The 20,093-nt window shown below is 56.0% G+C and overlaps 1 protein-coding gene across 5 annotated transcripts in view; it reads left to right on the forward strand.

Moving 5' to 3' along the window:
• myo3b (myosin IIIB) overlaps positions 1-20,093 on the forward strand; it is an 881,575-nt gene that overhangs the window by 465,254 nt on the left and 396,228 nt on the right. For all 5 annotated transcript variants that reach the window (XM_038789471.1, XM_038789472.1, XM_038789473.1 and 2 more), the window contains one exon: positions 187-392. In XM_038789471.1, coding sequence (XP_038645399.1) covers positions 187-392 — 206 coding nt within the window. The remainder of the gene's footprint in view (positions 1-186; positions 393-20,093) is intronic.

Genomic DNA, 20,093 nt, shown 5'->3' on the forward strand with positions numbered 1-20,093 from the left:
TCTTTCTTTATTGGCGTCATACAGTTTGCACTAAAAATCATTTAACAAAAATGATACAAAAGGTATAAATTATTCCAATTCTGATCATTGTAAATAAGTTATGAGTATATGCTGTCAATGGAAGTAATTGATCAATGACAAACCCACAAACACTTTTTAGGTTGATTTTCTTTTCTTATCTGACAGTATTCATTAATGGATCTACTGTCCAAAATGGTGGTTGGTCAGCCTCATTTTGTCCGTTGCATCAAACCCAATGATGACCGACAAGCAGAAAAATTTTTTGAAGAAAGAATTCTGGTTCAACTAAGGTACACTGGCATTTTGGAAACTACACGCATTCGTGCACAAGGATATTCTCATCGCATCCTCTTTGAAGAGTTTGTTAAAAGGTAAAAGAAAACGTAGACAATATGGGGATGCAATATATAAAATGCTTTTATCAGCAAAAAGATGTTCTGTGTGTCCTGTGCACTTAGTAAATGGAAGGAATTGGCCTTTTAAGTAAATGGAAGGAATTGGCCTTTTAAGTAAATAGAAGGAATTGGCCTTTTAAGTAAATGGAAGGAATTGGCCTTTTAAGTAAATGGAAGGAATTGGCCTTTTTGCCCTTTGACCAAAGTAAAAATTCCATGGTTTCTAATGTGTCCTCAAATCTTATCTAACTGCCAGAACATTGTGGATGAAGGCTGCCCTGTTTTATCCACTTCTGATGTTGTTGCATAAGCATCATAATAGATGATAAGGAAATTATTCTATTATTCAACCTGTTAATTTTAGAAAATGCAGAGCAGCTTAAATACATTGGGAGCAAGACCTTACAAACTCCTGGTTCATTAGTCCAGAGTTTTTCAGTCAGGCTGCAGAGCGATCGGTTGTGGTGTTCCTGATTGTGGGAGAAGCATCCAATGGCAGCGACTGGTTTTTTAAAATGTCGGCTGCAACCGGCTTTTAGGCTGAGAATGCCGGCTGCAACTGCCAGCAACCTCATCATTTTGCCTTGCTCCACCTGTTTGGCACTCAGCTTATTCAATGGGTGGTTGAAGTTCCTAACGTCAGATCCGGCGCCCCATTTTTCCATTGACCAATGAGAGAGGGTGGGGTCAGTACTTCCAGTGGTTGGACTATTGGAGCTCGTGGCCTGTGACTGACATAGAGAACGGCTGAGTGAAGTTTGTGTGTGTAGTGAGAATGACAGGTCACAATGCTGGCAGTCAACACCATTTCACTGGCTTCCACAAGTACATCAATGCCTGCACCATCACAGGAAAAGGGAATTATGTGATCGCCACATAAACAGTGATTGCAGCAGTTTGTTTGTTTTTCAAACTGAGATCCAAGAAGAAGGCACGAGCAACAATCACAGCAAATAAATGATGTGTGGTTCTACTCTGGGGCAGGCCAAGTGAAATCTAAGGATCCGCATGTGAAATTCTTGTGTGAATGTTTGAAGCCACTGCAATTATGTAACTATAATGGTGTATGATAAGTTATCAGTCTTCACAAATAAAAGTCGTGGGACTCCATGTGCTGTTTTAAAAAAATGAGAATACTGCCCACATGCATTGCCGCCCAGGCAGATCCGGCAGAGCACAGGCACGGTGCCCATTGGGGCAGAATGCCACCTCCTGACATCAGCGCGCTATCCCAGTACCACCACCTCACATCAGCGCGCTATCCCAGTACCACCACCTGACATCAGCGCGCTATCCCAGTACCACCACCTCCTGACATCAGCGCGCTATCCCAGTACCACCTCCTGACATCAGCGCGCTATCCCAGTACCACCACCTCCTGACATCAGCGCGCTATCCCAGTACCACCACCTCCTGACATCAGCGCGCTATCCCAGTACCACCTCCTGACATCAGCCCGATATCCCAGTACCACCTCCTGACATCAGCCCGATATCCCAGTACCATCTCCTGACATCAGCGCGCTATCCCAGTACCACCACCTCCTGACATCAGCGCGCTATCCCAGTACCACTACCTCCTGACATCAGCACGCTATCCCAGTACCACCACCTGACATCAGCGCGCTATCCCAGTACCACCTCCTGACATCAGCGCGCTATCCCAGTACCACCACCTTCTGACATCAGCGCGCTATCCCAGTACCTCCACCACCTGACATCAGCGCGCTATCCCAGTACCACCACCACCTGACATCAGCGCGCTATCCCAGTACCACCTCCTGACATCAGCACGCTATCCCAGTACCACCTCCTGACATCAGCGCGCTATCCCAGTACCACCATCTCCTGACATCAGCGCGCTTTCCCAGTACCACCTCCTGACATCAGCGCGCTATCCCAGTACCACCTCCTGACATCAGCGCGCTATCCCAGTACCACCTCCTGACATCAGCGCGATATCCCAGTACCACCTCCTGACATCAGCGCGATATCCCAGTACCACCTCCTGACATCAGCGCTATCCCAGTACCACCTCCTGACATCAGCGCGCTATCCCAGTACCACCACCTCCTGACATCAGCGTGCTATCCCAGTACCACCTCCTGACATCAGCGTGCTATCCCAGTACCACCTCCGGACATCAGCACGCTATCCCAGTACCACCTCCTGACATCAGCGCGCTATCCCAGTACCACCTCCTGACGTCAGCGCGCTATCCCAGTACCACCACCTCCTGACATCAGCGCGCTATCCCAGTACCACCACCTGACGTCAGCGCGCTATCCCAGTACCACCTCCTGACATCAGCGCGCTAACCCAGTACCACCACCTCCTGACATCAGCGCGCTATCCCAGTACCACCACCTCCTGACATCAGCGCGCTATCCCAGTACCACCTCCTGTCATCAGCGCGCTATCCCAGTACCACCACCTCCTGACATCAGCGCGCTATCCCAGTACGACCTCCTGACATCAGCTCGCTATCCCAGTACCACCACCACCTGACATCAGCGCGCTATCCCAGTACCACCTCCTGACATCAGCGCGCTATCCCAGTACCACCACCTCCTGACATCAGCGCGCTATCCCAGTACCACCTCCTGACATCAGCGCGCTATCCCAGTACCACCACCTCCTGACGTCAGCGCGCTATCCCAGCACCACCACCTCCTGACATCAGCGCGCTATCCCAGTGCCACCACCTGACGTCAGCGCGCTATCCCAGTACCACCTCCTGACATCAGCGCGCTAACCCAGTACCACCACCTCCTGACATCAGCGCGCTATCCCAGTACCACCACCTCCTGACATCAGCGCGCTATCCCAGTACCACCTCCTGACATCAGCGCGCTAACCCAGTACCACCTCCTGACATCAGCGCGCTAACCCAGTACCACCACCACCTGACATCAGCGCGCTATCCCAGTACCACCACCTCCTGACATCAGCGCGCTATCCCAGTACCACCTCCTGACATCAGCGCGCTATCCCAGTACCACCTCCTGACATCAGCGCGCTATCCCAGTACCACCACCTGACATCAGCGCGCTATCCCAGTAGCACCACCTCTTGACATCAGCGCGCTATCCCAGTACCACCTCCTGACATCAGCACGCTAACCCAGTACCACCTCCTGACATCAGCGCGCTATCCCAGTACCACCACCTGATGTCAGCGCGCTATCCCAGTACCACCTCCTGACATCAGCGCGCTATCCCAGTACCACCACCTCCTGACATCAGCGCGCTATCCCAGTACCACCTCCTGACATCAGCGCGCTATCCCAGTACCACCTCCTGACATCAGCGCGCTATCCCAGTACCACCACCTGTCATCAGCGCGCTAACCCAGTACCACCTCCTGACATCAGCGCGCTATCCCAGTACCACCTCCTGACATCAGCGCGCTATCCCAGTACCACCACCTGTCATCAGCTCGCTATCCCAGTACCAACACCGCCTGACATCAGCGCGCTATCCCAGTACCACCTCCTGACATCAGCTCGCTATCCCAGTACCACCACCTGACATCAGCGCGCTATCCCAGTACCACCACCTCCTGACATCAGCGCGCTATCCCAGTACCACCACCTAACATCAGCGCGCTATCCCAGTACCACCTCCTGACATCAGCGCGCTAACCCAGTACCACCTCCTGACATCAGCTCGCTATCCCAGTAGCACCACCTCCTGACATCAGCGCGCTATCCCAGTACCACCACCTCCTGACATCAGCGCGCTATCCCAGTACCACCACCTGACATCAGCGCGCTATCCCAGTACCACCTCCTGACATCAGCGCGCTATCCCAGTACCACCTCCTGACATCAGCGCGCTATCCCAGTACCACCTCCTGACATCAGCGCGCTAACCCAGTACCACCTCCTGACATCAGCGCGCTATCCCAGTACCACCACCTCCTGACATCAGCGCGCTATCCCAGTACCACCTCCTGACATCAGCGTGCTATCCCAGTACCACCACCTCCTGACATCAGCGCGCTATCCCAGTACCACCTCCTGACATCAGCGCGCTATTCCAGTACCACCACCTGACATCAGCTCGCTATCCCAGTACCTCCACCTCCTGAGGTCAGCGCGCTATACCAGTACCACCTCCTGACATCAGCGCGCTATCCCAGTACCACCACCTGACGTCAGCGCGCTATCCCAGTACCACCTCCTGACATCAGCGCGCTATCCCAGTACCATCACCTCCTGACATCAGCGCGCTATCCCAGTACCACCACCTGACGTCAGCGCGCTAACCCAGTACCACCACCTCCTGACATCAGCGCGCTAACCCAGTACCACCACCTGACGTCAGTGCGCTATCCCAGTACCACCTCCTGACATCAGCGCGCTATCCCAGTAGCACCACCTCCTGACATCAGCGCGCTATCCCAGTACCACCACCTGACGTCAGCGCGGTATCCCAGTACCACCACCTGACGTCAGCGCGCTATCCCAGTACCACCTCCTGACATCAGCGCGCTATCCCAGTACCACTTCCTGACATCAGCGCGCTATCCCAGTACCACCTCCTGACATCAGCGCGCTATCCCAGTACCACCTCCTGACATCAGCGCGCTAACCCAGTACCACCTCCTGACATCAGCGCGCTAACCCAGTACCACCTCCTGACATCAGCGCGCTAACCCAGTACCACCACCACCTGACATCAGCGCGCTATCCCAGTACCACCACCTCCTGACGTCAGCGCGCTATCCCAGTACCACCACCTCCTGACGTCAGCGCGCTATCCCAGTACCACCTCCTGACATCAGAGCGCTATCCCAGTACCACCTCCTGACGTCAGCGCGCTATCCCAGTACCACCACCTCCTGACATCAGCGCGCTATCCCAGTACCACCACCGCCTGACATCAGCGCACTAACCCAGTACCACCTCCTGACATCAGCGCGCTAACCCAGTACCACCACCACCTGACATCAGCGTGCTATCCCAGTACCACCACCTGACATCAGCTCGCTATCCCAGTACCACCTCCTAACATCAGCGCGCTATCCCAGTACCAGCTCCTGACATCAGCATGCTATCCCAGTACCACCTCCTGACATCAGCGCGCTATCCCAGTACCAGCTCCTGACATCAGCGCGCTATCCCAGTACCACCACCACCTGAAATCAGCGCGCTCTCCCAGAACCACCACCACCTGACATCAGCGCGCTATCCCAGTACCACCACCTGACATCAGCGCGCTATCCCAGTACCTCCACCTCCTGAGGTCAGCACGCTATCCCAGTACCACCTCCTGACATCAGCGCGCTATCCCAGTACCACCACCTCCTGACATCAGCGCGCTATCCCAGTACCACCTCCTGACATCAGCGCGCTATCCCAGTACCACCTCCTGACATCAGCGCGCTATCCCAGTACCACCACCTGACATCAGCGCGCTATCCCAGTACCACCTCCTGACATCAGCGCGCTATCCCAGTACCACCGCCTGACATCAGCGCGCTATCCCTGTACCACCACCTCCTGACATCAGCGCGCTATCCCAGTACCACCTCCTGACATCAGCGCGCTATCCCAGTACCACCTCCTGACATCAGCGCGCTATCCCAGTACCACCACCTCCTGACATCAGCGCGCTATCCCAGTACCACCACCTCCTGACATCAGCGCGCTATCCCAGTACCACCACCTCCTGACATCAGCGCGCTATCCCAGTACCACCACCTCCTGACATCAGCGCGCTATCCCAGTACCAGCTCCTGACATCAGCGCGCTATCCCAGTACCACCTCCTGACGTCAGCGCGCTATCCCAGTACCACCTCCTGACGTCAGCGCGCTATCCCAGTACCACCACCTCCTGACATCAGCGCGCTATCCCAGTACCACCACCTCCTGACATCAGCGCGCTATCCCAGTACCACCTCCTGACATCAGCGCGCTATCCCAGTACGACCTCCTGACATCAGCGCGCTAACCCAATACCACCTCCTGACGTCAGTGCGCTATCCCAGTACCACCTCCTGACGTCAGCGCGCTATCCCAGTACCACCTCCTGATGTCAGCACGCTAACCCAGTACCACCAACACCTGAGGTCAGCGCGCTATCCCAGTACCACCTCCTGACATCAGCACGCTAACCCAGTACCACCAACACCTGAGGTCAGCGCGCTATCCCAGTACCACCTCCGGACATCAGCGCGCTATCCCAGTACCACCACCTGACGTCAGCGCGCTATCCCAGTACCACCTCCTGACATCAGCGCGCTAACCCAGTACCACCACCTCCTGACATCAGCGCGCTATCCCAGTACCACCACCTCCTGACATCAGCGCGCTATCCCAGTACCACCTCCTGTCATCAGCGCGCTATCCCAGTACCACCACCTCCTGACATCAGCGCGCTATCCCAGTACGACCTCCTGACATCAGCTCGCTATCCCAGTACCACCACCACCTGACATCAGCGCGCTATCCCAGTACCACCTCCTGACATCAGCGCGCTATCCCAGTACCACCACCTCCTGACATCAGCGCGCTATCCCAGTACCACCTCCTGACATCAGCGCGCTATCCCAGTACCACCACCTCCTGACGTCAGCGCGCTATCCCAGCACCACCACCTCCTGACATCAGCGCGCTATCCCAGTGCCACCACCTGACGTCAGCGCGCTATCCCAGTACCACCTCCTGACATCAGCGCGCTAACCCAGTACCACCACCTCCTGACATCAGCGCGCTATCCCAGTACCACCACCTCCTGACATCAGCGCGCTATCCCAGTACCACCTCCTGACATCAGCGCGCTAACCCAGTACCACCTCCTGACATCAGCGCGCTAACCCAGTACCACCACCACCTGACATCAGCGCGCTATCCCAGTACCACCACCTCCTGACATCAGCGCGCTATCCCAGTACCACCTCCTGACATCAGCGCGCTATCCCAGTACCACCTCCTGACATCAGCGCGCTATCCCAGTACCACCACCTGACATCAGCGCGCTATCCCAGTAGCACCACCTCTTGACATCAGCGCGCTATCCCAGTACCACCTCCTGACATCAGCACGCTAACCCAGTACCACCTCCTGACATCAGCGCGCTATCCCAGTACCACCACCTGATGTCAGCGCGCTATCCCAGTACCACCTCCTGACATCAGCGCGCTATCCCAGTACCACCACCTCCTGACATCAGCGCGCTATCCCAGTACCACCTCCTGACATCAGCGCGCTATCCCAGTACCACCTCCTGACATCAGCGCGCTATCCCAGTACCACCACCTGTCATCAGCGCGCTAACCCAGTACCACCTCCTGACATCAGCGCACTATCCCAGTACCACCTCCTGACATCAGCGCGCTATCCCAGTACCACCACCTGTCATCAGCTCGCTATCCCAGTACCAACACCGCCTGACATCAGCGCGCTATCCCAGTACCACCTCCTGACATCAGCTCGCTATCCCAGTACCACCACCTGACATCAGCGCGCTATCCCAGTACCACCACCTCCTGACATCAGCGCGCTATCCCAGTACCACCACCTAACATCAGCGCGCTATCCCAGTACCACCTCCTGACATCAGCGCGCTAACCCAGTACCACCTCCTGACATCAGCTCGCTATCCCAGTAGCACCACCTCCTGACATCAGCGCGCTATCCCAGTACCACCACCTCCTGACATCAGCGCGCTATCCCAGTACCACCACCTGACATCAGCGCGCTATCCCAGTACCACCTCCTGACATCAGCGCGCTATCCCAGTACCACCTCCTGACATCAGCGCGCTATCCCAGTACCACCTCCTGACATCAGCGCGCTAACCCAGTACCACCTCCTGACATCAGCGCGCTATCCCAGTACCACCACCTCCTGACATCAGCGCGCTATCCCAGTACCACCTCCTGACATCAGCGTGCTATCCCAGTACCACCACCTCCTGACATCAGCGCGCTATCCCAGTACCACCTCCTGACATCAGCGCGCTATTCCAGTACCACCACCTGACATCAGCTCGCTATCCCAGTACCTCCACCTCCTGAGGTCAGCGCGCTATACCAGTACCACCTCCTGACATCAGCGCGCTATCCCAGTACCACCACCTGACGTCAGCGCGCTATCCCAGTACCACCTCCTGACATCAGCGCGCTATCCCAGTACCATCACCTCCTGACATCAGCGCGCTATCCCAGTACCACCACCTGACGTCAGCGCGCTAACCCAGTACCACCACCTCCTGACATCAGCGCGCTAACCCAGTACCACCACCTGACGTCAGTGCGCTATCCCAGTACCACCTCCTGACATCAGCGCGCTATCCCAGTAGCACCACCTCCTGACATCAGCGCGCTATCCCAGTACCACCACCTGACGTCAGCGCGGTATCCCAGTACCACCACCTGACGTCAGCGCGCTATCCCAGTACCACCTCCTGACATCAGCGCGCTATCCCAGTACCACTTCCTGACATCAGCGCGCTATCCCAGTACCACCTCCTGACATCAGCGCGCTATCCCAGTACCACCTCCTGACATCAGCGCGCTAACCCAGTACCACCTCCTGACATCAGCGCGCTAACCCAGTACCACCTCCTGACATCAGCGCGCTAACCCAGTACCACCACCACCTGACATCAGCGCGCTATCCCAGTACCACCACCTCCTGACGTCAGCGCGCTATCCCAGTACCACCACCTCCTGACGTCAGCGCGCTATCCCAGTACCACCTCCTGACATCAGAGCGCTATCCCAGTACCACCTCCTGACGTCAGCGCGCTATCCCAGTACCACCACCTCCTGACATCAGCGCGCTATCCCAGTACCACCACCGCCTGACATCAGCGCACTAACCCAGTACCACCTCCTGACATCAGCGCGCTAACCCAGTACCACCACCACCTGACATCAGCGTGCTATCCCAGTACCACCACCTGACATCAGCTCGCTATCCCAGTACCACCTCCTAACATCAGCGCGCTATCCCAGTACCAGCTCCTGACATCAGCATGCTATCCCAGTACCACCTCCTGACATCAGCGCGCTATCCCAGTACCAGCTCCTGACATCAGCGCGCTATCCCAGTACCACCACCACCTGAAATCAGCGCGCTCTCCCAGAACCACCACCACCTGACATCAGCGCGCTATCCCAGTACCACCACCTGACATCAGCGCGCTATCCCAGTACCTCCACCTCCTGAGGTCAGCACGCTATCCCAGTACCACCTCCTGACATCAGCGCGCTATCCCAGTACCACCACCTCCTGACATCAGCGCGCTATCCCAGTACCACCTCCTGACATCAGCGCGCTATCCCAGTACCACCTCCTGACATCAGCGCGCTATCCCAGTACCACCTCCTGACATCAGCGCGCTATCCCAGTACCACCTCCTGACATCAGCGCGCTATCCCAGTACCACCGCCTGACATCAGCGCGCTATCCCTGTACCACCACCTCCTGACATCAGCGCGCTATCCCAGTACCACCTCCTGACATCAGCGCGCTATCCCAGTACCACCTCCTGACATCAGCGCGCTATCCCAGTACCACCACCTCCTGACATCAGCGCGCTATCCCAGTACCACCACCTCCTGACATCAGCGCGCTATCCCAGTACCACCACCTCCTGACATCAGCGCGCTATCCCAGTACCAGCTCCTGACATCAGCGCGCTATCCCAGTACCACCTCCTGACGTCAGCGCGCTATCCCAGTACCACCTCCTGACGTCAGCGCGCTATCCCAGTACCACCACCTCCTGACATCAGCGCGCTATCCCAGTACCACCACCTCCTGACATCAGCGCGCTATCCCAGTACCACCTCCTGACATCAGCGCGCTATCCCAGTACGACCTCCTGACATCAGCGCGCTAACCCAATACCACCTCCTGACGTCAGTGCGCTATCCCAGTACCACCTCCTGACGTCAGCGCGCTATCCCAGTACCACCTCCTGATGTCAGCACGCTAACCCAGTACCACCAACACCTGAGGTCAGCGCGCTATCCCAGTACCACCTCCTGACATCAGCACGCTAACCCAGTACCACCAACACCTGAGGTCAGCGCGCTATCCCAGTACCACCTCCGGACATCAGCGCGCTATCCCAGTACCACGTCCTGACATCAGAGCGCTATCCCAGTACCACCTCCTGACATCAGAGCGCTATCCCAGTACCACGTCCTGACATCAGAGCGCTATCCCAGTACCACGTCCTGACATCAGAGAGCTATCCCAGTACCTCCTTCTGACATCAGCACGCTATCCCAGTACCACCTCCTGACATCAGCGCGCTATCCCAGTACCACCTCCTGACATCAGCGCGCTATCCCAGTACCACCTCCTGACATCAGCGCGCTATCCCAGTACCACCACCACCTGACGTCAGCGCGCTATCCCAGTACCACCACCTCCTCACATCAGCGCGCTATCCCAGTACCACCTCCTGACGTCAGCGCGCTATCCCAGTACCACTTCCTGACGTCAGTGCGCTATCCCAGTACCACCACCTCCTGATGTCAGCACGCTAACCCAGTACCACCACCTCCTGACATCAGCGCGCTATCCCAGTACCACTTCCTGACATCAGCGCGCTATCCCAGTACCACCACCTCCTGACGTCAGCGCGCTATCCCAGTACCACCTCCTGACATCAGCGCGCTATCCCAGTACCAGCTCCTGACGCCAGCGCGCTATCCCAGTACCACCTCCTGACATCAGCGCGCTATCCCAGTACCACCTCCTGACATCAGCGCGCTATCCCAGTACCACCTCCTGACGTCAGCGCGCTATCCCAGTACCAGCTCCTGACGTCAGCGCGCTATCCCAGTACCACCACCTGACATCAGCGCGCTATCCCAGTACCAACTCCTGACATCAGCGCGCTAACCCAGTACCACCTCCTGACATCAGCGCGCTATCCCAGTACCACCTCCTGACATCAGCGCGCTAACCCAGTACCACCACCACCTGACATCAGCGCGCTATCTCAGTACCACCACCTCCTGACGTCAGCGCGCTATCCCAGTACCACCACCTCCTGACGTCAGTGCGCTAACCCAGTACCACCTCCTGACGTCAGCGCGCTATCCCAGTACCACCACCTCCTGACATCAGCGCGCTATCCCAGTACCACCTCCTGACATCAGCGCGCTAACCCAGTACCCCCTCCTGACATCAGTGCGCTATCCCAGTACCACCTCCTGACATCAGCGCGCTATCCCAGTACCACCTCCGGACATCAGCGCGCTATCCCAGTACCACCTCCGGACATCAGCGTGCTATCCCAGTACCACCTCCTGACGTCAGCGTGCTATCCCAGTACCACCTCCTGACATCAGCGCGCTATCCCAGTACCACCTCCGGACATCAGCGTGCTATCCCAGTACCACCTCCTGACGTCAGCGTGCTATCCCAGTACCACCTCCTGACGTCAGCGCGCTATCCCAGTACCACCTCCGGACATCAGCGCGCTATCCCAGTACCACCACCTCCTGACATCAGCGCGCTATCCCAGTACCACCTCCGGACATCAGCGCGCTATCCCAGTACCACCTCCTGACGTCAGCGCGCTATCCCAGTACCACCACCTCCTGACATCAGCGCGCTATCCCAGTACCACCTCCTGACATCAGCGCGCTATCCCAGTACCACCACCTCCTGACATCAGCGCGCTATCCCAGTACCACCTCCGGACATCAGCGCGCTATCCCAGTACCACCTCCTGACGTCAGCGCGCTATCCCAGTACCACCACCTCCTGACGTCAGCGCGCTATCCCAGTACCACCACCTCCTGACATCAGCGCGCTATCCCAGTACCACCTCCTGACATCAGCGCGCTATCCCAGTACCACCACCTCCTGACATCAGCGCGCTATCCCAGTACCACCTCCTAACGTCAGCGCACTATCCCAGTACCACCTCCTGACATCAGCGCGCTATCCCAGTACCACCTCCTGACATCAGCGCGCTATCCCAGTACCACCACCTCCTGACATCAGCGCGCTATCCCAGTACCACCACCTCCTGACATCAGTGCGCTATCCCAGTACCACCTCCTGACATCAGAGCGCTATCTCAGTACCACCACCTCCTGACATCAGCGCGCTATCCCAGTACCACCACCACCTAACATCAGCGCGCTATCCCAGTACCACCTCCTGACATCAGTGCGCTATCCCAGTACCACCTCCTGACATCAGCGCGCTATCCAGGTACCACCACCTCCTGACATCAGCGCGCTATCCCAGTACCACCACCTCCTGACATCAGTGCGCTATCCCAGTACCACCTCCTGACGTCAGCGCGCTATCCCAGTACCACCTCCTGACGTCAGCGCGCTATCCCAGTACCACCACCTCCTGACATCAGCGCGCTATCCCAGTACCACCTCCTGACGTCAGCGCGCTAACGCAGTACCACCACCACCTGACATCAGCGCGCTATCCCAGTACCACCACCTGACATCAGCTCGCTATCCCAGTTCCACCTCCTAACATCAGCGCGCTATCCCAGTACCACCTCCTGACATCAGCGCGCTATCCCAGTACCACCACCTGACATCAGCTCGCTATCCCAGTACCACCTCCTAACATCAGCGCGCTATCCCAGTACCACCTCCTGACATCAGCGCGCTATCCCAGTACCACCTCCTGACATCAGCGCGCTATCCCAGTACCACCACCACCTGACATCAGCGCGCTATCCCAGTACCACCACCACCTGACATCAGCGCGCTATCCCAGTACCACCTCCTCCTGACATCAGCGCGCTATCCCAGTACCACCACCACCTGACCTCAGCGCGCTATCCCAGTACCACCACCTCCTGACATCAGCGCGCTATCCCAGTACCACCTCCTGACATCAGCGCGCTATCCCAGTACCACCACCACCTGACATCAGCGCGCTCTCCCAGTACCACCACGACCTGACATCAGCGCGCTATCCCAGTACCACCACCTGACATCAGCGCGCTATCCCAGTACCACCTCCTGACATCAGCGCGCTATCCCAGTACCACCACCACCTGACATCAGCGCGCTATCCCAGTACCACCTCCTGACATCAGCTCGCTATCCCAGTACCACCTCCTGACGTCAGCGCGCTATCCCAGTACCACCTCCTGACATCAGCGCGCTATCCCAGTACCACCTCCTAACATCAGCGCGCTATCCCAGTACCACCTCCTAACATCAGCGCGCTATCTCAGTACCACCACCTGACATCAGCGCGCTATCCCAGTACCACCTCCTGACATCAGCGCGCTATCCCAGTACCACCTCCTGACATCAGCGCGCTATCCCAGTACCACCTCCTGACATCAGCGCGCTATCCCAGTACCACCTCCTGACATCAGCGCGCTATCCCAGTACCACCTCCTGACATCAGCTCGCTATCCCAGTACCTCCACCTCCTGACATCAGCGCGCTATCCCAGTACCACCACCTGACATCAGCGCGCTATCCCAGTACCACCTCCTGACATCAGCGCGCTATCCCAGTACCACCTCCTGACATCAGCGCGCTATCCCAGTACCACCTCCTGACATCAGCGCGCTATCCCAGTACCACCACCTGACATCAGCGCGCTATCCCAGTACCACCTCCTGACATCAGCGCGCTATCCCAGTACCACCACCTCCTGACATCAGCGCGCTATCCCAGTACCACCACCTCCTGACATCAGTGCGCTATCCCAGTACCACCTCCTGACATCAGCGCGCTATCCCAGTACCACCACCTCCTGACATCAGTGCGCTATCCCAGTACCACCTCCTGACATCAGCGCGCTATCCCAGTACCACCTCCTGACGTCAGCGCGCTATCCCAGTACCACCTCCTGACGTCAGCGCGCTATTCCAGTACCACCTCCTGACGTCAGCGCGCTATCCCAGTACCACCTCCTGACATCAGCGCGCTATCCCAGTACCACCTCCTGACGTCAGCGCGCTATCCCAGTACCACCTCCTGACATCAGCGCGCTATCCCAGTACCACCTCCTGACATCAGCGCGCTATCCCAGTACCACCACCTCCTGACATCAGCGCGCTATCCCAGTACCACCACCTCCTGACATCAGCGCGCTATTCCAGTACCACCTCCTGACGTCAGCGCGCTAACCCAGTACCACCACCTGACATCAGCGCGCTATCCCAGTACCACCTCCTGACATCAGCGCGCTATCCCAGTACCACCACCTCCTGACATCAGCGCGCTATCCCAGTACCACCTCCTGAGGTCAGCGCGCTATTCCAGTACCACCTCCTGACGTCAGCGCGCTATCCCAGTACCACCTCCTGACATCAGCGCGCTATCCCAGTACCACCTCCTGACGTCAGCGCGCTATCCCAGTACCACCTCCTGACATCAGCGCGCTCTCCCAGTACCACCTCCTGACATCAGCACGCTATCCCAGTACCACCTCCTGACATCAGCGCGCTAACCCAGTACCACCACCACCTGACATCAGCGCGCTAACCCAGTACCACCACCACCTGACATCAGCGCGCTAACCCAGTACCACCACCTCCTGACATCAGCGCGCTATCTCAGTACCACCACCTCCTGACATCAGCGCGCTATCCCAGTACCACCACCACCTGACATCAGCGCGCTATCCCAGTACCACCTCCACCTGACATCAGCGCGCTATCTCAGTACCACCACCACCTGACATCAGCGCGCTATCCCAGTACCACCACCACCTGACATCAGCGCGCTATCCCAGTACCACCTCCTGACATCAGCGCGCTAACCCAGTACCACCTCCTGACATCAGCGCGCTAACCCAGTACCACCACCTCCTGACGTCAGCGCGCTATCCCAGTACCACCTCCTGACATCAGCGCGCTATCCCAGTACCACCTCCGGACATCAGCGTGCTATCCCAGTACCACCTCCTGACGTCAGCGCGCTATCCCAGTACCACCTCCGGACATCAGCGTGCTATCCCAGTACCACCTCCTGACGTCAGCGCGCTATCCCAGTACCACCTCCTGACATCAGCGTGCTATCCCAGTACCACCTCCTGACGTCAGCGCGCTATCCCAGTACCACCACCTCCTGACATCAGCGCGCTATCCCAGTACCACCTCCGGACATCAGCGTGCTATCCCAGTACCACCTCCTGACGTCAGCGCGCTATCCCAGTACCACCACCTCCTGACATCAGCGCGCTTTCCCAGTACCACCTCCGGACATCAGCGCGCTTTCCCAGTACCACCTCCTGACATCAGTGCGCTATCCCAGTACCACCACCTCCTGACATCAGCGCGCTATCCCAGTACCACCTCCTAACGTCAGCGCGCTATCTCAGTACCACCACCTCCTGACATCAGCGCGCTATCCCAGTACCACCACCACCTAACATCAGCGCGCTATCCCAGTACCACCTCCTGACATCAGTGCGCTATCCCAGTACCACCTCCTGACATCAGCGCGCTATCCCAGTACCACCACCTCCTGACATCAGCGCGCTATCCCAGTACCACCTCCTGACATCAGCGCGCTATCCCAGTACCACCTCCTGACATCAGTGCGCTATCCCAGTACCACCTCCTGACGTCAGCGCGCTATCCCAGTACCACCTCCTGACGTCAGCACGCTATCCCAGTACCACCTCCTGACGTCAGCACGCTATCCCAGTACCACCACCTCCTGACATCAGCGCGCTATCCCAGTACGACCTCCTGACGTCAGCGCGCTATCCCAGTACCACCTCCTAACATCAGCGCGCTATCCCAGTACCACCACCACCTGACATCAGCGCGCTATCCCAGTACCACCACCTGACATCAGCTCGCTATCCCAGTACCACCTCCTAACATCAGCGCGCTATCCCAGTACCACCACCTCCTGACATCAGCGCGCTATCCCAGTACCACCTCCTGACATCAGCGCGCTATCCCAGTACCACCACCTCCTGACATCAGCGCGCTATCCCAGTACCACTTCCTGACATCAGCGCGCAATCCCAGTACCACCACCTCCTGACATCAGCGCGCTATCCCAGTACCACCAGCTCCTGACATCAGCGCGCTATCCCAGTACCACTTCCTGACATCAGCGCGCTATCCCAGTACCACCTCCTGACGTCAGCGCGCTATCCCAGTACCACCACCTCCTGACATCAGCGCGCTATCCCAGTACCAACACCACCTGACATCAGCGCGCTATCCCAGTACCTCCACCTCCTGACATCAGCGCGCTATCCCAGTACCACCTCCTGACATCAGCGCGCTATCCCAGTACCACCACCTTCTGACATCAGCGCTGTCCCAGTACCACCTCCTGACATCAGCGCGCTATCCCAGTACCACCACCTTCTGACATCAGCGCGCTATCCCAGTACCACCACCTTCTGACATCAGCGCGCTATCCCAGTACCAACACCACCTGACATCAGCGCGCTATCCCAGTACCACCACCTGACATCAGCTCGCTATCCCAGTACCACCACCACCTGACATCAGCGCGCTCTCCCAGTACCACCACGACCTGACATCAGCGCGCTATCCCAGTACCACCTCCTGACATCAGCGCGCTATCCCAGTACCACCACCTGACATCAGCGCGCTATCCCAGTACCACCACCTGACATCAGCGCGCTATCCCAGTACCTCCACCTCCTGAGGTCAGCGCGCTATTCCAGTACCACCTCCTGACATCAGCGCGCTATCCCAGTACCACCACCTCCTGACATCAGCGCGCTATCCCAGTACCACCTCCTGACATCAGCGCTCTATCCCAGTACCAACTCCTGACGTCAGCGCGCTATCCCAGTACCACCTCCTGACATCAGCGCGCTATCCCAGTACCACCTCCTGACGTCAGCGCGCTATCCCAGTACCACCACCTCCTGACATCAGCCCGATATCCCAGTACCACCTCCTGACATCAGCGCGCTATCCCAGTACCACCTCCTGACGTCAGCGCGCTATCCCAGTACCACCACCACCTGACGTCAGCGCGCTATCCCAGTACCACCTCCTGACATCAGCGCGCTAACCCAGTACCACCACCACCTGAGGTCAGCGCGCTATCCCAGTACCAGCTCCTGACGTCAGCGCGCTATCCCAGTACCAGCTCCTGACGTCAGCGCGCTATCCCAGTACCAGCTCCTGACGTCAGCGCGCTATCCCAGTACCAGCTCCTGACATCAGCGCGCTATCCCAGTACCCCCTCCTGACATCAGCGCTCTATCCCAGTACCACCTCCTGACGTCAGCGCGCTATCCCAGTACCAGCTCCTGACGTCAGCGCGCTATCCCAGTACCAGCTCCTGACATCAGCGCGCTATCCCAGTACCACCACCACCTGACATCAGCGCGCTAACCCAGTATCACCACCTCCTGACGTCAGCACGCTATCCCAGTACCACCTCCTGACGTCAGCGCGCTATCCCAGTACCACCTCCTGACGTCAGCGCGCTGTCTCAGTACCACCTCCTGACATCAGCGCGCTAACCCAGTACCACCACCTCCTGACGTCAGCGCGCTGTCTCAGTACCACCACCTCCTGACGTCAGCACGCTGTCCCAGTTCCTAATTTATTTTTTTAAAATGACAGAGTCTTCACACCAGAAGCGGCAGCAGAGAACAGGCCAGGTGCCCGGTTTGTACACTGATATCACGTGGTCCATGCCTAGTCTGCAAAATCGTGGAGGAGAGATTCCTCCATTTTGTAGCTTCCGGAAAACATCAGGAGTGTGTAAAGAATTGAAGATGGATCAGTTTATAGTAAGGAAGAAAGGACCAGAGACACAAACAGGCCAGGATCCCACAACTGAATCTGCTGGAGGGATACCATGGCAAAACAAAGCCGTGCTGGTGTGAGCTTCAGGGCCTCTGATGGACAACCCATTAAGAAGAAGCTGAAGTCGGGAACAAAAAAGTATAAAGATGATTTCTTGAAGTATGGCTTTATTAATTGTGCCAATGCAAATCAGGATGCAAACCCATATGTGTTATATGCAGGAAAGTACTGGCAAATATTAGATTAAAACCCTCAAAACTTCAAAGGCATTTGACGACTAAGCATGGCAAGTTCGAGAAAAAAACCTCTTGATTTTTTGCAAAGGATGCAGCGAGAGCTTAAATCATCAGCTGAAGTCCTTATTAGAAATGTAACATTGAATGACAAAGCAAGTGAGATTGTGAGGACCAAGCAGGTCCACTTGTCCCATTAAAGATAAGTTAAAATGGTAGGTTGCAAAGTTCAGACAGCGTGGGTTACGAAGTTCAGCCAGCATGGATCACTATGTTCGGCCGGCATGAGTCGCGAAGGTCAGTCAATCAGCGTGGGTCCTGAAGGATGGCTGGTTGGTAAAAATGGGTCGGGACAAAATAGTTTGAAAAACACTGCTGCTTGGAGGATTTCTTTTCCAAGAAGAGGCTCTTAAAAATGACAAACAGAGAAAGAAAAGAAAATGTCTTTATGAATAGAAGATGTCGTGCCCTTATAATGATATAAAGTGATACCAATCGCTCATAAAGGATTCTGCAAACCCATTGTGAGTTAATTTATTGAGATGAGTCACATGGGAACATTCGTACAGAGATACAAAGCTTGAAGACACATTAACAGCAAAGCTGTCTGCGTATTCTTTGCTTAAAAGCAAAAAGTGAAACTCAACTGGATCACATGACATGCTTCCTTTCTAGTGATGTCATACTTCTATCCCTTATAGGCATATTACAATTGCAGACATGGAAAAACCTGCGCAAAATTATGTACAGTTGAAATTTCAAAAACAGAAGTAATAATACACAGGAGTTTTCTGCATGAATTTGGGTAAGATGGGAGTGTTGAACACATGAATGCATACCTGAAATAAATGGTGCCAAGCTCTTATAACCTCTTTCTTTTTAACTAAAGCCTCTCCTTTCTGGTACTCTCTTAACTGTGGCCTTGTTAATTGTTATTTTGTTATTTACAGCAGAGAAGGACGACATTTGACCCACCGTGTCTATACCGGCTCCCTAGCTAGGCCCATTCCCCAGCCCTATCTACATAGCCCTCGAAATTCACCACTTTCAAATATATATCCAGCTCCCTTTTGAAACCTATGTCATCCCCCTTCACCACTCTCCCAGGCAGCACATGCCAAACCCCAACAGCTCTCTGAGTAAAGACGTTTCTCCTCATCCCACACCTAGCTCTCTTGCTGACTATCTTGAAATTGTGACCCTCCCTAGTCATTGAAATACCAACTAGTGGAAACAGAATATCCTTCTTTACCCTGTCAAAATAGTTCAGAGTTTTAAACACCTCAGTAAGGTCACCTCTTGTCCTTGTATCTAAAATTCCTCATTCCTGTATTATTCAAGTAAATCTCCTCTGCACTTTCTCCAGGGCTTTAACATCCTTCCTTGAATAAGGTACCCAGAACTGAACACAGTACTCCAAATGTGTAGTATCAATTCCTTGCTTATATTCTCTTTGCCTCTATTTATAAACCCAAGGATACTATAAGCCTTCTTAACACCTGTTTCAACCTGCTTGGCCACCTTCAGAGAATTATGCACTTGAACCCCGAGGACCCTCTGCTCCTGTGCTCCCCTCAAAGTTGTACCATTGAGCCTATATTGTCTCCCCATGGTTCTTCTATCAAAATGCATTACCTCACATTTGGCTGCATTGACGTGCCAGGTGTCTGACCATTTGGCCAACTAGTTAATGTCCCTCTGAAGTCGCTC

Source organism: Scyliorhinus canicula, chromosome 2 (assembly GCF_902713615.1).
Source record: "Scyliorhinus canicula chromosome 2, sScyCan1.1, whole genome shotgun sequence".
Taxonomy (NCBI): Eukaryota; Metazoa; Chordata; class Chondrichthyes; order Carcharhiniformes; family Scyliorhinidae; genus Scyliorhinus; species Scyliorhinus canicula.